The following is a 25,354-nucleotide window of genomic DNA, read 5'->3' as shown; positions in this document are numbered from 1 at the left end:
TACTTTCAGAATGACTAACTAAAAAGTTAAAAGAACCAAGACTATTTTCCTCCAAACACAGATATAAACCTTGAAGAGAGTATCAGAATTTTGACTTGGCAGGAGAGTAAAAAGAGTTCATTGCAGATTCAAGCAAAAACTAAAGAGGAAGCCAATATATGCCAGAGCAGACTGCCCACTGCACATTTTGCTCTAGTTCTGTATCATCCCAGGCCCCACCTAGCACAACAGTGTTTTGGGCTCCCAGAATTCAGATGGGCAATCTTGCATTATGGTCACTCAAAAGCTAACTTCTACAGGCTAGCACAGGAGTAAAAAGCCATCCTTTAGATCATTAATTCAATGGAAATTATTTTCTAAATTTCAAGATTGTTAGTCTTAAATATCTTCTGGAAGACTAACTGTATATGCGGGAGATTGTTAAACCAAGTTCATCTAAAGGATATGTAATCTGTGTCAAGCTACCAAACACAGCAGCACTCATCACAGTAGAGATTAGTATATCACTGTATATGGCCGTCACGCTATGTCCTGATACACCTCATATTCTTTGCCAGGCAATCAGGCAGCTGTACCTGTTAAACTGAACTGTCTGTAGGACTGGATACAATGGCTAAGTGCTACAAAGGGAAATTTAATAACAGCATCTAAAAAGATGTTGTTGAGATTAAATCATTAAACAAATATCCTTACATTTGTAAGTAATAATCACAAACATCAATCTAATGTATAGACACACAGATTAAAAGAGAACAGACATTGTAAATACACTGGAACTAATAGGACTGATTACAGGTAATTTTAGAAAAATAAAATCTGCCTTTGTCAAACTTTTGGCAATAAAGAGGAAATTAAGAGTAATATGATATACATTAACTGGGGGATATTAGTACTGAAGGGCAGTTGGGGTTAGAGTAATGTTTCACCTCTCATTAATCTATGAATATACTTACTCAGCCATGAGTTTTGCTATGCGGTGACAGTCATTCTTGTCATAAAACCAGATACTGTATATTGACACTTGAAAAACAAAGGAAAAGAAAAGAGATAAGCATACAATTTTCAAGTTTGAGTACATGAACAATATAATACAGGACTCACCACCAGATCTTCCAATTATTAGTAATCCCTCTAAAGAAAAAAATAAAAGGAATAAAACGAAACACAGAACCTTTCCCCAAAGCTGTTAGAATCAGGACAGGCAAAGCACTCAAGATGTTAATAACAAAAACCAAGTGAGGCTCAGTAACATATGCCTATAATCCCAGCTACTCTGGAGGCTGAGGCAGGAAGACTGCTAGTTCATGGCCAGCCTAGGTAACTAAGCAAGGCTGTCACAAAATAAAATTTAAAAGTCTGTTGGGAATATATATAACTCAGTGGGCTGGGGTCATCCCCAGTAAAAAAAACTCCCTAAAACAAAACATAGACATACACAGACCCTGCCCCTACCTTCCCCCCTCCACAGAGTTTTAAACATCATAATCTGCCACTAAATATCAAATGCACTATTACTTACATATTATCAAGAAAGACTGCTGATTAAACTAAGATTCAATCAGTATGGATGATAATTCCAAACTAACAAGAAAGTAAAACCAAGTTTACTGGCTAGACAAAAAAGCAGAATTTGTGAGTTTCTTCAACCTTAACTAGAATAAAATTAAACTACAATGAAAAAGTTTTAAGAGAAAGTTTTGAAATAACTGTTTCCACATGCTGTCAACTGACCAACTGCTCACACAAGCTGTGAGTCCGGCACACTGTTTTTTGCCACCTTTTTTATTCCTAGTATGGTGGTCCACACAACCAAAGACTTAAAAATTGTTGTTGCAAGATAAATGACTTTTATCATAAAAGATGACAATATATAAATTAGCTATTACAGCAGTTTTTGGATATGGTGTGCAGAAATACTGAAGATGTAAGCCAAAATACATAAAGCCCCCAGCTGAGGAAGGCCTACTGACTGCTGTGATGTAGGACCCCAGGGATACAGTCCATCACCTGGAGGTAAATCACTGGGCCAGGAGCTAAGGCAGCTGGGCTCACTATGCCCACAGGGAGGAAGCAAAATGTTGTGTGCTACTGTGGAGCTACTCTGTTTGTCTGGAAGTTAGAGCAAGTCTTTCCACATCAATGAACCTAATCTAGGTTAACTCCTCATGGGCATGTCCAGAGGCTTGTCTCCTAGGTGACACTAGATCCTGTCAGGCTGGCAAAGCACTGACCATCATATCATCTAATGCACCTGGGTTTGTTTGTTTGTTTGTTTTTTTCCCTCTTAGAAACAGCTTCCCTCTAGCCAGGAAGCTTTTCTATCTTTGTAAATAGCAGTGGAAATTTTTGTATTTATCTGTTTCTGGACTTTTTCATGCCCATTTATTTGTCTATTTCTATAATGTCTTGAGTAGGATAGTTATAAAATAGGCCTTAATAATTGTACAGCCGTTTCTTTTGTAATGGCCGGTTCTGCTACTTTGTAAAGGCCGGCCAGTTCTGCTGCTCTGGTCCGCAGGCCAGGGTCTAGTAAGAGAGAGAGTGGGGACAGAGGAAGGGCGAAAAAGGGGCGAGAGACGCAAAAGATAGATACAAGACAGAGTCCGGTGGAGTCTCTTCAAGTCTCTTCTTTATTCTCCTCACTCCTTCTATATTCTCCTCACTCCTTCAGCCTCCTCACACCTTTCACACATAGAAAGGAAATCCTGGGTATTTATACCCTTTACCACATGACTCGCCCCCGTGGACAAGCTCAACTGAAACCACATGCCTTGTAACCATGAATACCAGGAGCACCTTGCAGCTGGGGGCACTAAACAGTGTAACAAGATGTTTATCAGAGTGTGCTGAGCTATTGCAGGCTGTTGAAAACAAGTCTCTTGTCAGGGTATATGGTTCGAGATGGCTGTAAAGATGACAGCCGCTTTCGGCTAAGAGTCGGCTCCCAACAGATAATGAGTAGAGTTGCTGGGCAGTGGTGGCGCACGCCTTTAGTCCCAGCACTTGGGAGCCAGAGGCAGGTGGATTTCTGAGTTCGAGGCCAGCCTGGTCTACAGAGTGAGTTCCAGGACAGCCAGGGCTACACAGAGAAACCCCGTCTCCAAAAGACCAAAAAAAAAAAAAAAAAAAAAAAAAAAAACCAAAAAAACCAAAAAAAACCCAAAGAGTAGAGTTGCCATGTACTTTAAGACAGTCATAGTCAGTGTTCTAATGCTGTGAAGAGACACCATGACCAAGACAACTCTATAAAAAATTTTAATTGGGACTAGTTTGTAAGCCAGGACAATTCAGAGGTTTAGTCCATTATCATCATGGCTGAAAGCATGGCAGCATGCAGGTGCTGGACAAAGAGCTAAAAGTTCTACATCTTGACTGACAGACAGCAGAAAGATACCATAAGCCACTGGCTTGGCTTGAGCATCTGAGGCCTCAAAGCCTTCCAAGTGATACACGTCCTCCAACAAAGCCATATCTATCCAAGCAAGGCCAGACCTCCTAAAGTATCACTCCCTGTGAGTCTATGGTGGCTATTTTTTCAAACTACCAAAGACTGTTTCAGTTTTTAGAGCCTTTCATGTAAAAATTTATGTTAAAATTTAATTCCTAATACCTGTATAAGGAGATTTTTTCTAAACTTTTATTTATTTATCTGTTTATCTAATAGGGTTTTGTTGTTTCAGTGGTTTTTAGATAGTCTTCTGATGTACTCAGGCTGACCTCAAACTCTTGACCCTCCTCCTGCAAGTGTGTGCTACCAAACTCAGATTAAGGCAATTTTTTTTTTTTTTTGTTCCTATCATGTTGGCAGTACATAAAAATGCAATAAATTTGTTTTCTGTGGTTTGAGGGACTACATCCAAAGCCTTGAACTTTAACTGTATACAATCCCTAGCCCTGCAATCCATTTTTTGTCTTGATCTTATACCTGAGACTTTATCAAACTCCTCTGTCCCTCTCAGAGTTGTATATGTACAATGATATCACTTAATTAGGGACAGACTGAGTTCTATAGTATTTTCTTTCTTGGCTCATCACAGTAGTGCCAGTGTCGGTGACAGTCTGTCTCCACAGTCTTGTGATCATGAGGGCTGGGTACACTGCTAAACTCTAGAACACTTGCCTATCTTGTGCAAGGCCCAGTCTCAAAAATAAAACAATAACAAAATCCATATGCTACTTACTTTTTTAGCTTACTGACTTGGCAGTCTCCACTCGCTGACTTTGAACACTGAACCAACTTAGAGCTTCCTGGGCACTTTTTAATATACTAAGGACTTGATATGTTAGTATTTAATAGAGGGCTATGGAATCTACGTTTGTAAAAAATAGATTTTTTTTTTTAGTTTTCTTGTTTTGTCTTTGTTTTGGTATTAGAGTAACAGTGGTCTTATAGAAATATTTAAGAAGTATTCCTTTGTTTCCCACTTTCTGAAGAGACTAACATTAGTAATAATTCTTTTGAATTTTCTAGTAAAATAAACTGTGCCTAGCTTTTTTTTCAGGAACCTGTAAGTTACAAATAAAATTTCTTTAATGTGGGTCAGCAGTATTCATGCTGTTTACTTTATCTTGGTTGAGTGTCATCATTTGAGCTTTTAGTAGTTATTCCATTTCTCCTAAGTCATTAAAAGTTTGATGAATGTAAAGTTGTTCATAAAAATCTCATGTATCTTAACAGCTGCAGGGTTTGCAATGTCTTATCTTTTTCCCCTAATAGACAAATCTGCTTTTGTTCTTTGACACTGGCCCTCACTCTGTAGCCTATGCTACCTGGAACTCAGGATCCTCCTGTTTCAGGATCCTCTTTGCAGGACTTACAAGCATTTGACACTATTCCAAACTCTAAACTTGTGTCTGTACTCCTTAGTTTTGTTAAGCAGTTTATTAACTGTATTGCTTTTTTTCATAGAACAAGCTTTTTTTCCAATTTGATTTGTATTCTCATCTTTACAATTTTCTCCCTTTTGTATGCTATGAGTTGATTTTATGTCTTTCTTCTTCTTTTTTTTATAACTTAGTCTCTTATAGCCCAGGGTGGCCTTGAACTCCTAATCCTCCAACCTCTATTTCCCAAGTGCTGAGATCACAGGCATGTGCCAGCACACTAGGCTGTCTCTAATTTCTTGGAGTAGGAATTTAGTAGGTTCTCAGTGCCACACAGAAAGGCAGGTAACTATCATTAAATTAAAAAACAAACAAACAAAAAAACCAACAAAGCCCCTCTTGCCATTCCCATCCTGATTTTTTCCTGGAGGGAGGGAAAATACCTCCCTGGTGGTCACTTCTTATCAGCAGAGCTTCCAATCCTTGCCAGGTTTGGTTGGCTTGCCTTAGCAGTGTTGGCGCAAGTTCCATGCAATATATGGGAGGCCAAATCCACCTGGGCTACCTTCTGTTGCTAGGCAGGCTTGCATTGTGTTAAGACTGTGAGAGACAGCGTCCTGCTGGGTTGGTCTGTACGTTTCTCACACATCCTATCACCTTCCTCTGTCTAGCCTTCAGAGTTCTCTATTGCTCTGTAACATTTCCAGGTTTTACAGTTGTGTTTATTGATACGAGACAAATCATTTGCTGGACTGTTCAAATTGTGTTACGCATTTTTGTGGTTGGAAAACAGAAGTCTAAGAGGACAACTATGTGGCTTATTAATAGACCAGAGAAAAAAATAGTTTTAGGACCAGAACACAGGCTGGTGCATTCCTAGACCACCTGCCTTGCCACCCCACATCTGGTACCTAGATCTCACTGCATTAAAAGTAACTTGAAACTAAATTGTATTCACATGTATATTTACAATTATTTATGTCTGTGTCAAAGCATGCAGATAGAGGTCAAAGGACAACTTACAGGGAGCTGGTCCTCTACTTCTACCACGTGAGTTCTGGGATCCAACTCGGGCCCATGAGGCTTGGCAGCAAGTAACTTTTCATGTTTAGTCATCTTGCTAGCCCCATAAAACTTTTAATGCAATAAGAGTAGTGACAGAGCTTCTCTGTGTAGCTGTGTATTCTGCAACTCATTCTGCAGACCAGGGTGGCATTGAACTCAGAGATCCACTTCCCTTTGTCTCCTGTGACTAAAGGTGTTCATTACCATTGCCCAGACAAAGTAGTGAATTTCAATTATTTTTAAAGACTAGAGAAATACAAAGAAAAAAAAAGTTAAGTTAAAATTGTATATTAAAAGGATAGCATGAAACTGGGAATGGTAGCATGCATAACTAATCCTGGCACCTGGGAGGCTGAAGTGAGGGGATCACAAACTTGGGACCAGACTGAACTACACCAGCAAGACCATGCTCCAAAGAAGCAAGCAGCGCGAGGTGTAGCTCAGTTGGCAGAGTGCTTGGCTTGCCTGACCTAGTATTCGAAAAGTCCTAGATTTGATTGCCAACACTACACAAAACCAAGCGTGCTAGTGAATGCCTGCAGTTCCAGCACTGGGAGGTGGAGGCAGGAAAGTCATGAATCCAAGGCCGTTTTCAGTTACATAGAGCGCTTGCAGTTAGCATGAGATATATGTGGCCCTGGTCAAAGGCATGCACATGTGCCAACAAACTCAGAAAATATAAATATAAGCATGAGAAATTGTAATTTGTATTTTTAATTACTACATTCACTTTCTGTGTCAAACTTCTGATCCCCCTGCCTCTGTTTCCCAAGCAGTGAGTAGGTGTGAGTCATCACACCTGGCTTCAATAAATTTTATTCATTTTTTTGACAATGAAAAAATTCCTTTTGCTCATGGATGCAACAATGACAAATAAATGGTATATTACTAGAAATGAGTGGTGGTGGTGAATTTTTTTTTTCAGACAGGGTCTTACCCTAAGCTAGCCTCAAACTTTACTTAAAAACATGTTATTAAAAGCTAGGTGTAATCAAAGCCTGTGCCTAATAATTTACTCATGAGGCTGAGGCAGGAGGATCAAATTTGAAGCCAACCTGGGCTACTTAAAGAGATCTTAGTTTTAATAAAGTTTTTTTTTCAATCCCCCTTTAAACAAATATTAAATAACACCTGTAAAGATATTGGGATATATCAATCTAGGGGCTGGAGAGATGGCTCAGTGGTTAAGAGCACTGGCTGCCCTTCCAGAGGTCCTGAGTTCAATTCCAGCAACCACATGGAGGCTCACGACCATCTGCAATGGGATATGATGCCCTCTTCTGGTGTGTCTGAAGACAGCTACAGTATACTCATATAAATAAAATGAAGAAATCTTAAAAAAAGAATATATCAATCTATAAAGCCAATTAATAAAGATTATTTTGATGGCAAGTTATTTGTTGCATACTGAATTAAGACCACTTCTGCAAGACTTCACGTCAAATCATTTGACAAACTGCTGCTTAATTTTTATAAAGGTTTTAAACTGCATTTTTCTACTGTTACTGCTGTGAATTATAAGAATAAACAGAGTAAGCAAATGGCTTCATTTAATGAATGAAGAACAAGACCAAGAATGTCTTCCATGTTCTAGGATGGGAAACTCCAATGACACTAAGACTGCCCTAAACTCAGACCCTGTGTAGCCACAGATCCTTATGGTACCTGGACATGCAAGGTCACTTCCCATGCTGGGACCCAGTTTTAAAAATTCTATTCACAGAATTTCAAAATACTGCATGTGCTTCCAATGAACAAGGAACCTCGAAATGTTTTATGTAACATAAATGAACAACTCTGACATCTCAATGGAAGGAACACAGAAGCTGCCTTGTTAGAGAGAAAACGATTCCACATATCTACTACTGGGTCTTGAAGCTAAATCTTACCTCAACATTATGTAGATTACATCAAGGCTTTCAAAAGAGTCCATATATGGCAATTACAGGCAATTGCCTTTCTTTAAATATCCCCCTTTCCAACCTTGGCTCAGAACACCTAAAACACTAAAGCCCTGATACAGAAGATTCCACTTCCCACATACTACATAATCTGCATCTGGACACAGTCATGTGAACAGCAGTGCTGACAAAGTACTTATAATATGGAATGCATCAGGTATGGAGAGTGATACAAAGTTCTTTCTGGGTTAAAGAGCCAGGAATTCCACATTAAACTACTAGAAAGAATTTCAAATTGAAATCCAAAGTAATTTCACCAGAGCTGCCAACTTAAGGCAAATTTTCACTTAAGTTACCCTTCCTCTTTCAAGAAATCCCGTGTAATTTAGAAATAAGACATTTGCTTCTATACTTGTCCATTGTCAAAATAAACTGACAAAAAAGAACCAAACACTTTCAAAGGCATGTTTGTAGAAGAAACATAGATAAGGAGGCCAGAATGATAGCTTAATGGGCAAAGGATAAGAGTCACACTCCATTCTGCCAGAAGCAGACCTGTAGAGGTTCAGAGACGCATCCAAGAATCAGTGCTGTCTGCCAACATATCAAAAGCTCAGTGCATGCAACTGGCAAGAAGCTCAGGAGCTGCCACTAAGCCTGTCACTGCCACTAGTGAGGAAAACCAGATAAGTCTGACAGATAGCTGAGACACAGAGGACCCTGTCTCTAAACCCAAGTTAAGTATTCTTAAGAGAATACGTACACTCAAAGGTCCTACACATGGTGCCAACAATTCATGCTGAAACGTCCTGAAATAATCTCCTCTGATTAACTGTCTCACAAAAGATTCAAGCTTTTGACAATGCAGTATTATTCTCCCACAGCAAATAATGATTTGTACCTGTTTCACAGATGGTTTTTCTCAAGATCAAAGGGAATTAGCTGGTGGATACCCACCATAGATTTTGACTGCTAGCCCCAAGTCAGTCATACACAATGGCAATTTCTGAAAAGGTAGGGAGTATAAAATAATATCGTACTTCCATGAAAAATATCAAGAGCAAAATATCCTCAATCAAGTGTTTACCCTACTTTTCAACTGGGGTCCCTTTCCTTTGGAAACTGAAAAAAACAAACAAAAACAACAACACAAAAAAATCTGTTAAAAGCATTGGATTATCTAAAATTGAGAAAAACGTAAGAGCTGATGAGGAAAATGTTCTATTTTTCAAAAAAGCCCTGTATGAGGGCCAAGCTACTTACTATAATTTGGTATTAATTTTATTCAGCTTTATTTAAGCTGTACATACATCAGGAGAATTCAAGTAATGTGGAGACTTTGCCAAAACCTTGCAGAGTTCTAGAGCTTCTGTGACTCACTCCTGTCTATCTGTTGTCTTGTTTTGCTGATCATTTATACCTGACCTATTTTCTAAAAGGATCTGAGGAGGTTGGTACTTTTCTTCATACAGAGACAAGAAGAAAAGGAGGACTTGTAGCGGCAGTGTTAAGAGTTATAAAACTTCTGGGGGATGGAGAGATGGCCCAGGAAGTAAGGGCACTTGTTCCCAAGCCTGATGACCCAACTCCAATCCCCGACTCACATGCTAGACTGCCATTATTACCCACATACCCCCCCCCCCAGGCACACACTAAACAACAAGGAGGAATTAAGAAAAGAAAAAGAACTATGAATTTCTAGGTTGGAGCTGTAGCTCAGTGAGACAGCACTTGCCTAGCATGGGGAAGGGGGATGAGGGGGAAAAGGAAAGAGAGACAGAGATGGATATTTTTGATTAATCGATTTCCCAAGTTCAATTACTAGAACTGTGAAAATAAGAACAAACCAACTCCCAAAGTGGAAATAGTTCTAAAGCTGTAAAGCAGGGCTGGAGAGACTGACTCAGTGATAAAGACACTGCTTTTGCAGAGGACCTGCATTCAGTTCCTAAGACTTTCACACCTGTCTGCACCTCCAGCTCCAGGGGCTCCAATAGCTTCTGACTTCTAAAGAAACATGCACACACACAAACTCACATAGGCACACACACTTACATGTACATAAATGAGACTTACAGATATGAAGATTTCCTATAACAGGAAACAAAAACAAGAAGGTGGGCTTTCAATATAGTCAAATACACTTTAATAATCAGAAATAGAACACTGCAGCTATAGAAACAGCAGTCTCTATGCTGACAGATTATTTCCTTTCAGAGAAGAATAAACCAGACAACCCCAGTACGGAGCCAAAGCCAGACTGGCTTTTGATTCTAACAAGAGATACTTGGCAGGCTGTGAACACTTAGACGACGAGAGGGTGCTTTGTATCTGCAAGTAAGGCTGGCAATAGTGGTACTGCGGCTTACCCCTTTTGGTCCAAAGGACAGTCACCTCAGAACAGCAATGCACACTAACATGGCAGAGAAAGAGCCCCAACCCTAAAATCTCAGCGGTGTGATTTATTTACTGAACACTGAGTGGAAGACTTGAACCATGTGACTTACAAATGCCACTCACAAGCTAGGCATGACTATGGGTGTGACCCAATGCTGGGCATGTCCACCACCTGCTGGCTATCTTCTTGTTCTATGTTCCACCAATCTGCCATTTTAGTATGCTGGATGGGAAGATAATGAGTGGGAAGTGACATTTGGCACCTATAGATACAAATTTCTGTTTAGGACTTCCAGGAATCTACAGTTAGAATGTTGGGATATAGGTCTAATTATGGTTTAAGACACAAACCTCTTTCTCCCTTGACTTCTGCTTTCCTATACATTTTCTTACTAGTTTATTACTAGATCATCCAAATCGGAGTTGTGAGCACAAATACCTATAGGATATAAGGGACCTCAAGAGTACTGTGCGATTGGTGATGGGCATGTCCTACCCAGGATTTGGCTGAGATCAGTAATTTCAGTGATGTTAGTACTACATGGTCATAGAAATCAGGTATGTGGGGATGTGCCTGTGGTTCAGCTGATAGAGTGTGTGCCTAGCATACACACAGCCCTGGCTCTATTTCCAATACTGCACAGACCCCATGGTAGTGCATGTATGGAAACCTAGCACTTGGGAGGTTTAGGTAGGAGAATCACTAATTCAGAGTCATCCTTAGTTACACAGAGATTTCAAGACCAGCCTGGGATATATGAGTCTTTACAACAACAATAATGGGTAATAATAATGATAATGATAACCCAGGGGTCTGTGTGTTTAAGAAACAAACATAATGTTTGTATGTTGATAGCAAATGTTTATCCTGTGTTCTCCTTTAACTCAAAAGACAAAGCTGACCACGCCTGGAAATAGTGACTTTTTTTGTAACTGAGATCTGTTTGGAGCCCCAGGCACTGAGCATGCAGAGCTCCGTCTTGAGGTTGCTGTTTCTCACTCACAGGGCTGTAGTTCTTGGGCTCGTGGTTACTTTGTGCTTCAATTTTTATAGCAGTAATGAATTTCATTTATATAAATACAACCTTAAATCTATATACATGTTGATATATTTTTATCATCTAGATATGTGACTATACTTTGTTTTATTACTTCACAAAAGAAAAAATTAGGAGTATTTATTAACAATGTAATTATCTGACTTACAACTAAGATAATACTGGAACACAAAGATAGAAGCTGCTTTTACCCAACAAAAATACCTTAGGGAAGGAAAAGCCAGTAGTGAATCTTAATAAAAATAATCCCTTCTGAACATTTTGAAATCTCAAGGATTCAAAAGCTTAGTAAGAGGGTGTCTGGAGTGGTTCTGCCAGCACATGAGACAGCAACAGTTTCCCACTGTCTGACCTCAGCCTGAGCCAGCTCCTGTCTGAGTCCTGTACATTCTCATGATGTTTTTACCTCTTCAATCTCGAAGTGTGGCAGAGTGAGGAGGCTCTTTTCTTATCTTGGTCCTGGAGGCCAGGCTAATGCAGCTGCCACAGGTCCTTTCTTCTTTCTGATTACAGAATAGTACAAACTGAAGGCTTCGGCGAGTGAGACCACCTCCCTTTCTTCAGGCTATGAGCAGCACTGTGCTGAGCTGGGCAAGCACAACGAACAAACTGCCGGACTCTCTTTTTTAATTGTTTATAAATTCCTTTTTCAGTCTGGAGGTAGAACTCACATTTTTTGACTTGATAAATTATAAACTCATCTTGCAAGCAAACTTCTTGCACTGTGCTTTAAGTCTGAAGATCTGTTCCAAATGCCAACAGCCACCTACCATCTCTACTGTTCTGAATTGCCCTTGAACTGAGAAAGGACAAGGAGAAAGACAGGAACAGCAGCACTACAGCATTTCTTCACTGAAACTTTCTGTGTGGCAGCTGTATTTTCAACACTGTGGAAATGAACCTTCCGACATTTTCTAGTGATCTGATTTTAATTAAAAGTGCTCTCTCCCAGGAGACTGATGCCCGGTATAAAGGCAGAGTTGTAAGTGCAGTGGAAAGCATGGAGGACTTCTCTCAGGCCTTTCCAGGTGAGTCAAACAGTTGACTTGTTCCTAGAGGCTACATTTACAGGGACTTGACTGTTGTTATAAAGGCTAAGGAGTAACAGACAACACTGTAGCTGTATGTCATTAACATTCTCTGGATAAATTCCAGATTAGGTTTTATCTAAATATGATTATTTTCATAGTGGTTTATAGAAACCACAGATCTGCTACTGCTTAGAAGTGTCAGGTAGGACGGAATCAGGACAGATCCAGGTGTTCTTTGGAAACAGAAAAGAACTTTGTTCAACTGGGATTAGTAGAAAATGTCTTAAAATGAGGAAGGTGGTGAGTGGGGGCAAACTGAAAGGCTGTCTTCAGTCTAATAAAAGTACATAAATACTCACTCCTCTTTTGGCTAAAGGTTAGAACTGAGAAGAGAAAACCTATTAACACATATTTTTCCTAATTAATAGATAAATAGTCATTAAAAATTACTAGGAAAAACATGCAAAATATCATCACATCTGACAGATCAGACTTTTAGCACCATAAGGCTAATAATCTTTCATGTTTACAATGGATAACTCTTTTAAGTTACAGACCTTAAATCATCAGTGTTTGCCACTCTTCTATAGCTGTTTAAGAATTACACACGTACAGCTCCAGGCTTAATGAAGTAGCATTACTTTATTAAGAATCTCTGTGTGTGTGTGTGTGTGTGTCGGGGGGTGGGGGGGGGCAGTCTTGCTACACAGCCCTGGCTTCCCTGACACTTGCTATGTAGGCTTCAGGCTAGCTTCAACCTTGGACAATCCTTCCCTCTCAGCCTCTAGAGAGCTGGGAATTACAGGCAAGAGCTCTCATTGCTGGCTTCAGTAAGAAACTTAACCCTTCGGTGAAGACAGACTTAAGTCACTGAAAGCTCAAATACATTTCTGTAAAGTTCACCAAGAAAACAGAACTGAAGGACAAAACCCAAACAATTAACAAAAATCTTTGAAAGTACATAATAGTTTTTATATTTATATGGCATGGCATTTTGTAAGGTTCTAGACAGATGACATAGTTAATAAATATCACTGAATTTGCATTATCTGAGTTAAATAATCATCTTTGTTTAGTTAAAGACAAAGAAGCAGTTAGAGATAGTTTTTGTCAATGGAAATCATTGCAAAATAGTCTGTAAAAAAGAAAATGACTGAATGCCAGAATTAATTCCATAGAACTTGAAGGTATCATAAACTTAATATCAGCAATTAACTGGGTTGTTATAAACTACAGACAGTCTAGCTATAGGTAAGAAAAACATCTTTTTGTTTCTTCTGTGGTTGCTGTTGCTCAGAATGCAACCTTGCAGTATACCCTGGGTGATATTTCATCATTAAGTAATAGGTAAGCATATGCATAAAAAACTGGCCCCACATTATCTCTGTCACTCTAAGGTGTCCACAGACGCAGCTACCAATGGACCCCAACACTTGGAAAAAACATGACCTAGGACAAGTATTAGTGAGGCACCTTGGTGAAGTGAACAATGAAGCCCAGCCCGAGGAGACGAGTTTCCTGGGATGACGGACCAGAATCGTAGTTGATCTGAGTCTGTCTTTTAGTGTCTGGTCCCTACAAGGAGAACTGTCTTAGTCTCATTTACCAAACAGAACATGTCTATGGGAATTTCTTTAGATTCGATGGGCAGATTTTTAAATCATCAGACAATCTGTTGTACTGTTTGAGTTCATTCAGATCTGCTTAGGCATGGGAACACTTCTGTTTAAGTGGGACATTTCTAGGAAACTCCCTCTCTAAATTTTAAACTCATGGGCAAAAAGTTCACTATTTGTTTCTAAAAATTGCATGTTAAAAAATGCCTTGGGTTATGTATTCCTAGCACGCCCAGCACACCTCCTCTGGTTATTCTTATTGTTGATGATCCATCAGGTTACCTATAGGTGAGGCCTCTGCTCTGTGGGTCTGCGCTGTGGGTCGGCAATGCAGTCTCTGCGCTCTGCCATCGACTTCTACTCTCATGTTTATTCTCCTTTATCCCTACTCAGATTTCTTTTTGTTTCCTAACCTCTGGTCCTAGAGAGCCAAAGTATACTATCCCATAGCCTTATAGAAATTTGCAATGATTACGGATTTTTAACATTCATTTTGTAAATTTCACATGTACTAGGTACAAGCTGGTTCAAAATTGTTCATATTTGTATCCCTACTAATATTTTTTGTCAGTCATGTATTCTTAATATAGTTACCGTAACTTTTCCTGGTTAAAATTTGCCTGGTAACATCTCAGCCTATCCTCCATTTCCAACAAAACATGCACATTCCGTATGTATCTATTCTAGCCAGTGATTTATTCTGCCATTTTATTTTGGAGTTTCTATTTGCTTTTCTCCCTTTCTAGTTCGACAGGGTTAATTATAGTGGCTATCCTAGATATTTTTTTTTTTGTGGTGTTGAGAATCAAGCCTAGGGCTTTGTGCATGGTGGGTAACTGCTTTATCACTGAGTTATTTCCTCAGCCCCACAATGAATCATTGATAATCTCATTTAAAAGTTCACAGCTAATCAATCTAGCTACCCTTATCTCTCTTTCCTTCATTCTTGTTTCCTTTCCTTCCTCCCTCCTGTCCTGTCTGCCTCTCTTTCTTCCCTTTAATTTATTTCAGTAAGGTCCTGGGTTTGAGAGTTAGCACAGTAAAAAATAGGGGGAAGGAGTGGAGAAAAAAAACTTCCTGTGAGAAGTGGTAAAGGAGACACTACAAGCCGGGTCGTAAGAGTCTGGGACGCCTAAGCACTCAGAGTTGCTTCACTACTAAGACCACTGGCTTGAGTCTAAGCTGGAGATACATTCCAATAGAGATGCATTTGTAAGTGGTTGGCAAAATACCTTATGTTCTCAATACCCTTTCCAGACAAACAGATCAGGGTCAAGTGGTTCCTACAAGGTTATAGTAAGATGGCAAAGCTTAGAACTGTCTGCAAACCAAACTCCATTTTAAGAAAGTACTACCATGCTGGGCAGTGGTGGTGCACGCCTTTAATCCCAGCACTTGGGAGGCAGAGGCAGGCGGATTTCTGAGTTTGAGGCTAGCCTGGTCTACAGAGTGAGTTCCAGGACAGCCAGGGCTATATAGAGAAACCCTGTCTCGAAAAAAAGAAAGAAAGAAAGAAAGAAAGAAAGAAAGAAAGAAAGAAAGAAAGAAAGAAAGAAAGAGAGAAAGAACAAACTACCATAGAAAAGTACTTAGTAAATAGTACATAGTAAAATACTTCTTAGGGAAGTATTCTGCAGCTTTTGGATGTAGGAATAATTTATAAATTTCAAAAACGAATGACTAAACAGGAGGCATAAAAGCCTCCTACGTGCACGTCCTATTAAATAGGACACAATAAAAAGTTTGCTGGAGTACAGATTCATGCTTAGATTTGCATTGCTCAGTATGCCACACACTACTGCAGGGTGACATGTAAATCCAGGTGGGCTAAGCAGATTAAAATCCACATTCCTGACATACATGAGGCACATCATGGCTCAGTCATCTGTCCTATATGACAGTGTCAATGTTGGACAGTGTTAGCACAAAAGCCCTCCATCACCACAGAGTTCTAGCAGACAGCTCTGCCCTAGTCTGAATTATGAGATTTTACTGCTGCGGCAGTGGAAGGAACCCTGGCTTTGGAGAGCAATAGTGCTAGGCTATATCTATTACCTTCATAGCTCCTCAACAAATTCCTGAACATCTGAATATCTTGTCTGTTCATTTTTTTAAGTTTGGAACCAGAGAGATGTTTCCAAACAGGAACGCTGCCGCAGTTTAATAACCACAGGATCAGCAACCCCTCAAGTCTTTACTAAAAGTCCAATTAAAGCCTTGTGCAGCTACAAAAGGTTAAGACAGGATGAAAATACAGTATTTCTTAAAGATTCATGAGAAGCACCAAATCCAATGAAAGTATCTTCTTTAAGATTTTATCTCTCCTTGGGAGTAAAGTAGGTAAGTATTCTGTAGAAAACTTAAAAGTAAGTCAACTACATCAAATAGTTTAGAAGTAGAAGAAGTTACAGTTCATGTTTGTTTGTTCCTTCCACATTAATGCTAAAACTTGACGTGAGTGAAATAAAGCTGGATATGAAAGTATAATTTGAGTTAAATGGGCCACGGACCTGGTGGCATCTCCCATAGGAGAAGAATGAGAGAACAGCTCTAAGATCAGGTGTAATTACCCAAATGCATAATCAGATCTAACATTATACTTAATGGACAAATCCCCAAAAAACCCAACAGCTCCCAGACTGACAAATCTGCGTTCTACGCCTAGGACTCATTTGACAATGTATACTCAGAATCCTAAGACTCCATGTCATCCTATGCTGTCCTACCATCTCTGATAAAGCTCCTCCTTTAAATGCTGACCCCAGTGGGAAAACCTGGATAAGTGAGTTCTCTGTTCAAGTAAGGAAATCTTTGTTTCTCGCCTTTGTAAAAGCATTAGTTCAGTTTTTTCCACAAGAGTATGCCAATTAGTGCTATGAGTAATCTATGATACTGTAAGGGGTTAAACTTACAGAACACTGACAATTTTGTTGATTCCAGTTACAGTCTAGATAGCTGGTAAGTTATATAATAAAACCAGACAATAGCTTGTTTGCTTATAAATCTGCCTTTATTTGTTCTGTACGTGTATTAGCGAAATCACTTTCAAATAACTCAAACTCTGGAAAGTTAGGTTCTATTTGCTTTTTTGTTTTGTTTGGTTTTCAAAGATAGGGCTTCACTATGTAGCCTTGGCTGGGTCTATGGATCAGGCTGGCCTTGAACACAGATCTACCTGCCTCTGCCTCTTGAGTGCTCCATCTCCAGCATGGCCCGTGTAAGTCAGTTTTACGGGACTCTGACTTGAAGGACTCAGGCTTGTGCCACATGGTAATCAGGCGCACTAGGCTCTTGATTTTCCCCAATGACTTGGAGCAATACAGAACTGACAAACAGTAAAAAGCAGAATCGGTCTGATTTTATATTAAACATTTAGTAAGTGTCCTTTTGAAGAATTTTCCCATAACGAAAACTTAACATAAAACAGCCATTTGTAACATTCCACTCTTTCTCACATAAATCCTGAATTTACAGGTATTAAATAACATGCATTTTTTTTAAATTTTTGAGATAGGAGCTTATATTATATAGCACAGGCTGCCTAGCCTCCAAAATACTGAGATTATTAATGTATACTACCATTCCTAGCTCAAAAAGTATCTGTAATAAGCCTGTAGGATTTAAAATCCAAGAGGTAATTTTCAGTTAAAATCCTGAGACACAGTTTACTGAAAAGTCAAGAGATAGATCCTATTTTATATAGATACTTAAAAATGAGCAAGAAATGCTGGGTGGCGGTGGCTGTGCGCACGCCTTTAATCCCAGCACTTGAGAACAGAGTCAGACAGATCTCTGTGAGTTCAAGGCCAACCTGGTTTACAAAGAGTTCCACCACTCTGTTTTGATATCTCTCCTGGATCAACAATAAGCAAACTGTCCCTGTCCTCAGCTACACTTCTAACATCGTACTGAACTCTCAGAACCATGCTCGAGTTGCTGGAGATCTAACGCAAAGCACATGAACGCTAAGTGTTCTACCACCGAGCTACAGCTCGATCTTCAACCATACTTTTTTGTTCAGATGATCCTATTATGATTATCTAATTTAAGGGTTTTTTTGTTTTGTTTTGTTTTTTTGCTTATAAATGTTAGGAAAGTAGTATGTACTAGTATGTACTAAGTAAAAAAAACAAAAAACACATTGTTTGGACTGTACGTTTCCCTTGGGATAGGAATAGAAATAACACAGTGGGATACTCCCTCAGTACTATAGAGCAACAACCAGCTACAGTTCCCAATCCAATATGATCACGGTGGGGAACAACCGATACTCTACAGTATACTGTGTTGCTAAGCTCTGGTGTTCAGTAGCTAAAGTATGTTAACAAACTTTCAACTTATGATAACTCTATCAGCAAGTAATGCCCCTATCAAGGTGAGGAACATCCACACTCTCCTTGAAAGGGCTACTCTGAGCTTTGTTGACTAAATTTAATCCCTATTACAACCTGTAAAGACATCTGACAAGACCTTGGGCCAAGAACTCCCCAACTAAATGTATGCCACTCACCTTGAGTTTTGTCACCACACTACCTGTGTATCCCACACAGGTTACTCTCCATCATTAAAGTACGACAGCTTTGGCATAGTATTTGTACCCACTAGACACTATTAAACCAGCAGGTTGAAAAGTGTCACCATCCATGGTAAAGTACTTTCTCTGTGGAAAGCATGAGTCTCTGCTCTCATTCTGTGTCTGTCAGACTAAGCTCTGTTGCTCAGGGACATGAGCAGACAATTTAGCACTACAGCAAAAACAAAGGACTAGACATTTCATAACAGAAACAAATACAATATTAGCAACTGGGCTAGATAGTATAGTTAACTAAAATAACCTAAGTTAGTTATTTGCAAAGGGCTTTTCGATTTTAGAGCTAACTTAAAATGTTTGGTTTTGGGGATGGTGAGATGGCACAGTCACTGAAGAGACTCGCCCTCAAGCCTGACAACCTGAGTTCCATACTGGAACCCACACAGTGGAAAGACAGAACTACTGAAAGTTGTCCTCTCATTTCCACACATGGGCTGGGGTATATACGCACACATACATATACACAGTCATACACATAGACTAATACATTTAAAAAGAATTTGATCTTTTACTAAGACACAGATTTATAATTATGCCATATTTTGTATAATTTGAAACTCCAAAACCTAATGCTTTGAAATTAAAGTCACTCTGTTAAATGCAAACAGATATACTCACAACTTGCATTTCTATACAGAAGAAATGGTTCATGGAGCTGAAATTCCAAATCTTTATTCACTGGTTCAACCAGATTATGCATGTTCAGTCGGTTGACGATGGTAAAGCCATGGTAAGGTGAAGCTGACCTTAGATTTAAACAAAGAGAACACGTGTTACCTTTCAACCCATAGAAATGTTATCTACTCCTTTATTCTCATTAAAAAGAAATTCCTAATTACATCACATGACATGATTAGCATCTGAAACCATAAGCAAAAATACAAGGCTGGGGATATAGCTCAGTGGTAGAATGTTTGCCTAACATGAGCAAAGTCCTGGGTTCAAGCCTCAACTCTTTAAAAAAAAAAAAAAAATTAAGTCAGGCATTTCCCTCTCTGTACCTAAGTCTTCATAAGGATTTAAGTCCTGAGTGTAAAAGACAAGCCACCAAGGTTCCCACCCTACTTCATCTCCTGTGAGGCTTTCCTGCCTCCACCACACTGGGGTCCCCGCCACTGTCTTCAGGTTTGTTTCTACCTCAAGACCTCTGTCTGAACTGTGGCCCCCAAATTGGCGCCAGCATCTCTTCTTCAGCAAATATTTGCTCAAACTTCATCTCACCCCAATACTCATCTATTTTCTAACTTGTCTTTGCCCCACTACTAGAATGGAAGCTCCCTGGAATTGAGGATTTCTCACTTTTTTTTTTTTTTATTACACTTGTAAACCAAGATTGATATAACCATGTAATAAACTGCTAGAAGAATTACATTCTTTTTTTTTTCTCTAGTTTTTTGAGTCAGGGTCTTTCTGTGTGGCCCTCAGCTATCCTGGAACTTTCTCTGTAGACCAGGCTGGCCTTGAACTTGGAGATCTACCTGCCTCTGTCTCCCAAGTGTGGGATTTAAAGGCATGTGCTACCAGCACCAGGTTTTAAAAACTATGGTACAAGTCTGTCTATGACTGCCACTCATTTCAGCAGTAACTTTTCTTACATTAAATAGGTCTTTGTACGTTTTTCTTGAGTTAGATGGACCTGACTTCTATAGTAAGAATGCTCTTAGTTTCCTTACCAAGGGGATTCAACACACAATGCACTGAATACTTGTCAACCTAACACTTCATAGTTCTCATTTGTTTCTGTAATATCATGGGGAGGTAATGAAATCCTGCTCTACAGATTAAGAAACAAGCTTAACAGAATTAAGGTCCTTGTCCAAAGTCACACCAATTAAAAACTCCAAATCCAGTTTTCTTTTTTGATTCCTGCAAAGTAAAAGTAACATTATGACATTCTATACCAAAGTTCACACTTCCTCTAATTAATAGATCTGTTTTAGTCTGTTAAAATTAGACCTGTAAATAACACTAAATGTTAAGGGCGCAACAGTTATTGCTCAAAAATTAGACCTACAAATATCCCTGAATGTACAGACAGTACTGTTCTAGTAGTTAGGGGTTCTTAGAGACTTGTATCGTAATGGTGAGGTTGGAGTTAGACCTTTTTTATTTTAGAAAAGGAAAAAAAAAGTAGAGAAAACAGTATCAAAGAAAGATGAGCTTGTCATACAAACATCGAAACAATTGTATTTAAAGGGGAAAGCATATTTAGACAAGATCACAAAGCTTTATACTAACATTCGTAGCACTCAATTCTTATAAATTAGCACCAATGGAGGAAGGCTGTCCAAAAAAGAACTCCATACAAAAAGAACCAGATGTCTGTAACCTTGCTGCTGCCACTCTAAGTTTTAGAACACAAGGGAAAGGACCTGCCTCTAAGAACAAGAGCTGTAGGTATCTAGGAATACAAGGGCCTCATGACTTGTCTCATCCTTTAGGCCCCTATGTTGCCGAACGAGGTAAAGTTGTAAACCTTTACAAACCAACAGTTTAAAGAATTAATTTTCAGAGGAGCTTAAAGTAAAATATATATGAATTAGGAATAACATAGAACTTTGGGAAAGAAGCAAGAAGGGTCAGAACCAGCCATAGAACACAAACTCTCATCAGAAGCTACAGACCAGCAAGAGTGCTGTCTCAACTATAGCTACTGTACTATACTGTATTCATACATATTCATATGTATGCATTCTTTTTTAACATGGGATTTTTGGGCAGGCTTCTCTTTGAGATGCATTAATTTAAAAAGGCTTTCTATCCTGAGCCAATCTTCCCAGGCTCTGAGAAGAGAAGCAGCTGCAGTAAGATTACACTGCTTAGATGGAGGAAAACTGGAAGAAGACAAACAGGAAGGTTCCTAAGACAATTACACAATAAAAATGGACCATGTTACATGCTAATGATCACCACTATTCAAGTGAAATAGAAACATATCCTTAAGAAACTTACCTTCGGTATACAAATAATGTGCCTTCTATATCTGTCTTCTCCTGTAACACACAATAATTCTGTTAATTTTCCAGGAATAATCCAATGCCAAATGATCTCAGTGAAGCATCAACATTTTCAGGCCAACTTGTGTTATTTACTGTGAAATCAATCGTATATGTGCTCTCGTGAATGAATGCAGGCGCTTGTGTATAACTGTGAAGAGGCCAGCGGTCACTCTCAGGTGTCGGTCCTTCTTTTGAGTCAAGGATCTCACTGGCCAGAAGATGGGCAATTAAGCTACGCTTGCTGGTCAGTGAGCTCCAGTGTTGGGTCATAAGTGCCTCCATATCCCCAGTGTAGGATTCTAAGTCCAAGCTACTACGCCCAGCTTCCTATGTGAACACCTCAGGGTCTCATGCTTGAGAGGCAAGCACTTCATCCACTGAGGTGTCTCTTTAGCCTCCAAATTAATCACTTTTGAACAGCTAAAGCAAGTCACTTTTTAAAAATTTAAACAAATTGTGTATCCACTCAACCCTGTAAGCCTTTATGTAAGTGTACACAATGCCCAATCCAACAATGTCTATATCTGTAGCATATGTCTATTTTCACCAGTGAGAAAAATTTAAAGAAAACAGAATTAACTTTACTTATTATTTTTATGTATTAAGCTTTTTTTTTTTTCTCAATTAAAAAAGGTGCAGGAAGCCGGGCGGTGGTGGCGCACGCCTTTAATCCCAGCACTTGGGAGGCAGAGGCAGGCGGATTTCTGAGTTCGAGGCCAACTTGGTCTACAGAGTGAGTTCCAGGACAGCCAGGAAACCCTGTCTGGAAAAACCAAAAAAAAAAAAAAGGTGCAGGAATGTTTTGTCAGCACACACATGTCTTTATAACATACAAGTGAGTGGAGCTTACAGAGGCTAGCAGAAGGCATTGGATCCCTTGGAACTGGAGTTGCAGATGATAGAAACCATCATGGGGGTGCTGGAAATTAAGCCAGGTCCTCGGGAAGAGCAACAGATGCTCTTAGCTACTACTGAGCCATGTCTCTGTCCCCAGCTTTATCTTTGCAAACACGAAAACCTTTCAACTAGGTATCTTAATATTCCAGTCAAGATATTGTGTATTGTAACTAAAAACAAAAACCAAACAAAAAACGAAACCAAAATAAAATAAACAAGCAGTCTATCTAAGTTTATACAAAAAGAATAGAAACTTTCCTCAAGCCGGGCAGTGGTGGCGCACACCTTTAATCCCAGCACTTGGGAAGCAGAGGCAGGTGGATTTCTGAGTTCAAGGCCAGCCTGGCCTACAGAGTGAGTTCCAGGACAGCCAGGGCTATACAGAGAAACCCTGCCACGAAAAACCTAAAAAAGAAAAAAAAAAGAAAAAAAGAAAAGAAAAAAAGAAAAAGGAAAAAGAAAGAAACTTTCTTCAAAACTAATACCAGGGTTGAAGAGCCTGAGGCTCATGACGCAGTGGGCACAGCTGTGTACCACTGCGCTCAATCCCTACAAATCCCTACCCTCGGGAAACTTTCTTATAAAATACTTTGTTTCATTTCTGGAGAATTCAGGAATAGTTTCATGAGTTATACATTTTGTGGTTACCAAACACAATTTATTATTTTCAGAACTTTGTTAAGTATCATGGATAGAAAAACATTCTCTGCCTTAGGCAAATCTGGTAGATTTTTAAAATAAACACCTGAAAATGTGATTAAGAAATTGTAACCTGGGTTGGGTAGCCCAATGGTAGAGGAACAGTGCCTGCCCAACATCAGCAAGTCTTGGGTTCTGTACTACAAGAAATAAAACTAGAAAATATAACATTAGTACTCCTTCTTTTGCTGCAAGAGTTTAGTCAGGTTTTAAGCACAGGTGTAGTGCATTAATGTTCTAAAACTAAATAAAAGTGTGAAATTTTTATAGCTGAATTAGGAAAAGTCGATCACAAGAAAATGGAACGTAAACAGGTGCTTCAAGTTGAGGTTAACTAGAATCAGTGACTAAACAACGTAACTTCTGCAACTCCATGCCACTCACAAAATCCAAAAAGAACTCAGAAGTGAGCCATCAAAGGGCCTATCACTGGTCTCTTTTTCTTGCAAACGTCTCCAAGGAATCCAGTTCTTAGCGAGATAGCCTTGAAGTCTTTCCTCAAACTCTGGTGATACAAGTAGTTCGACTAAAGCTGGACTAACTCCTGAAACTGATTTTTAAGCTTCAAATCCAAAATCATGATTTAGGTCGGTAGGGAAAGAGGAGAGGATTTTGCTATCAAGTACATGTGATGTATCTAATAGTCCTCAAAGTCTCAAACACAGGTTTTCAATCACTTGTTAAAAAAAAAAAAAATTAACCTGTCTGATATCCTGCCAATGCAACCTCAAGTCCCCAGAACCGACCCCCAAAGGACTGACCCTGCCTCATTCCTCTCCTCCATCCGATTTCCCCGCTACGACTCTGGTCTACTCCTTCCGCTTCATTCTTCCAATTCCGCCTGCCCCTGTCACCTCTTTGGCTCTGGACCGGCCTTTGGGAGGGGTTCCGGCCTCACCTTTGCAGTCCTAGTCTCCTGCTTCACTCCCCCACCCCCAATCCTAAGCTGTCTGTGCGGTCCCTTTAAGAGGCGGCAGCGGCCAGGCTGGCGATCTCCCCGGCTGGGCCTCACTCACCCACTGGTTGGCTTTGGGGCAGAAAGTGTACAGGGCGACCTGGCCCGTGAGGTCTGCGATGCTGGTGATATAGGGGTCGTGTTGTTTCAAGGCCGCCAGACTCATCTCTTGCTCAGCTCGACTCAACAACTCCATCTTGGATCTCAGAGCCGAGCCCCTCCAGCAGGGACAGACTGTAGAACAGGAAAGTGCCATCCAGGCAAAGTTCCCCCAGCTCAGTCAGCCCTCCACTTCCGCCTATCGGCTCGGCCTGGCCGAGGGTGGTACTTCAGCTAATCTCATCCGTCGCTCCTATGCCCTGGGAGCCTGGTTCCGATCTTCTTAGGTCGGCGTCTGCCGGAAGATACAGGCGTCCGCGCCTGCGCGGTGGAGCTGTGGTGAGCTAATAGTCCGAAGTCCTCTCTCACCTGCCGGGATCTGTGCTCGTTCCTTGAGTGCTCCTGACTCCTGCCCGTGAGGCCGCACCCCAGCACAGTACCTCTTTCGGGTTCCAGCGCAGGATCGAAATGCTTGCTGCTGTGGAAAAGAGGTCTCCACTCACCATTTAGAAAACTCAGACCAAGCAAGGAAGGGGAGCTGTACGACCTCAGAATGCACTTTACTCTTAACAGTGTGGTAACTTTTGAAAGAAATGTTACAAAGCAGCCAAACTAACCTGTCTGGAGCTACACGGGACTCGGCCTACCCTCTTTTGCTCATCTTTTCCCTCATCTGGGTCCCAGATAAATATTTCTATTGTTCTATAAAGACCTCTATTACTTAAAATAGTAAGTAGATCTCTTTTAAAAAGCAAACATTTATTGGGCATCTTAAGGGATCAGGTACTACTAAAAAGTAAAACAAAGTGTTCAGCTTATTTTCATTGAGTTGCTTTAAAAACCGTCGTCTTTGTTTTTTTTTTTTTTATTGAAGACGCCTCAGTGCAAATAAACATTTTTGAAAGGATAAACTTTTACATTTTCATCGAAGTACCACCACATATTTGTGTTGCTTGTGGTTTTACATCCCAAGATCATTTACTACTAGAAGGGCAAACTTTATGTTCTTGACAGAACCACGTGTGAAGCAAGAACAGAAGCCGGAACTGCAGCCTAGCTTTTATTCACTCTTTGGTCATGTACACATTCGTTGAACTTAGAGTGGTTGCCAGTTCTCAGCTTCCAACTCCTTTAGCTTCTGGAGAAACTAAAAGCAAGCAAATAACCCCATGATAGACATTTCTCTTTGAATTCCAGAGGGTAGAGTCCTTATTTCTGTTTG

The 25,354-nt window shown here is 39.9% G+C and overlaps 1 protein-coding gene across 2 annotated transcripts in view; it reads right to left on the bottom strand.

The window, feature by feature from the left end:
- Positions 1–24,313, bottom strand: part of Dcp1a (decapping mRNA 1A) — a 57,150-nt gene extending 32,837 nt beyond the window's left edge. For both annotated transcript variants that reach the window (XM_028754105.1, XM_028754106.1), the window contains exons 1-4: positions 24,095–24,313; positions 21,436–21,476; positions 19,102–19,229; positions 954–1,020 (exon numbers count right to left, since the gene is read on the bottom strand). In XM_028754105.1, coding sequence (XP_028609938.1) covers positions 954–1,020; positions 19,102–19,229; positions 21,436–21,476; positions 24,095–24,289 — 431 coding nt within the window. In that variant the 5' untranslated portion in view covers positions 24,290–24,313. The remainder of the gene's footprint in view (positions 1–953; positions 1,021–19,101; positions 19,230–21,435; positions 21,477–24,094) is intronic.
- Between the last annotated feature and the right edge of the window lie 1,041 nt (positions 24,314–25,354).

The sequence above is a fragment of the Grammomys surdaster genome, unplaced genomic scaffold (genome assembly GCF_004785775.1).
Source record: "Grammomys surdaster isolate TR1022 unplaced genomic scaffold, NIH_TR_1.0 125979, whole genome shotgun sequence".
In the NCBI taxonomy this organism is placed as follows: Eukaryota; Metazoa; Chordata; class Mammalia; order Rodentia; family Muridae; genus Grammomys; species Grammomys surdaster.
Note: the sequence above shows the minus strand (reverse complement) of the source record. Positions and strands in the feature narration are given on the sequence as shown.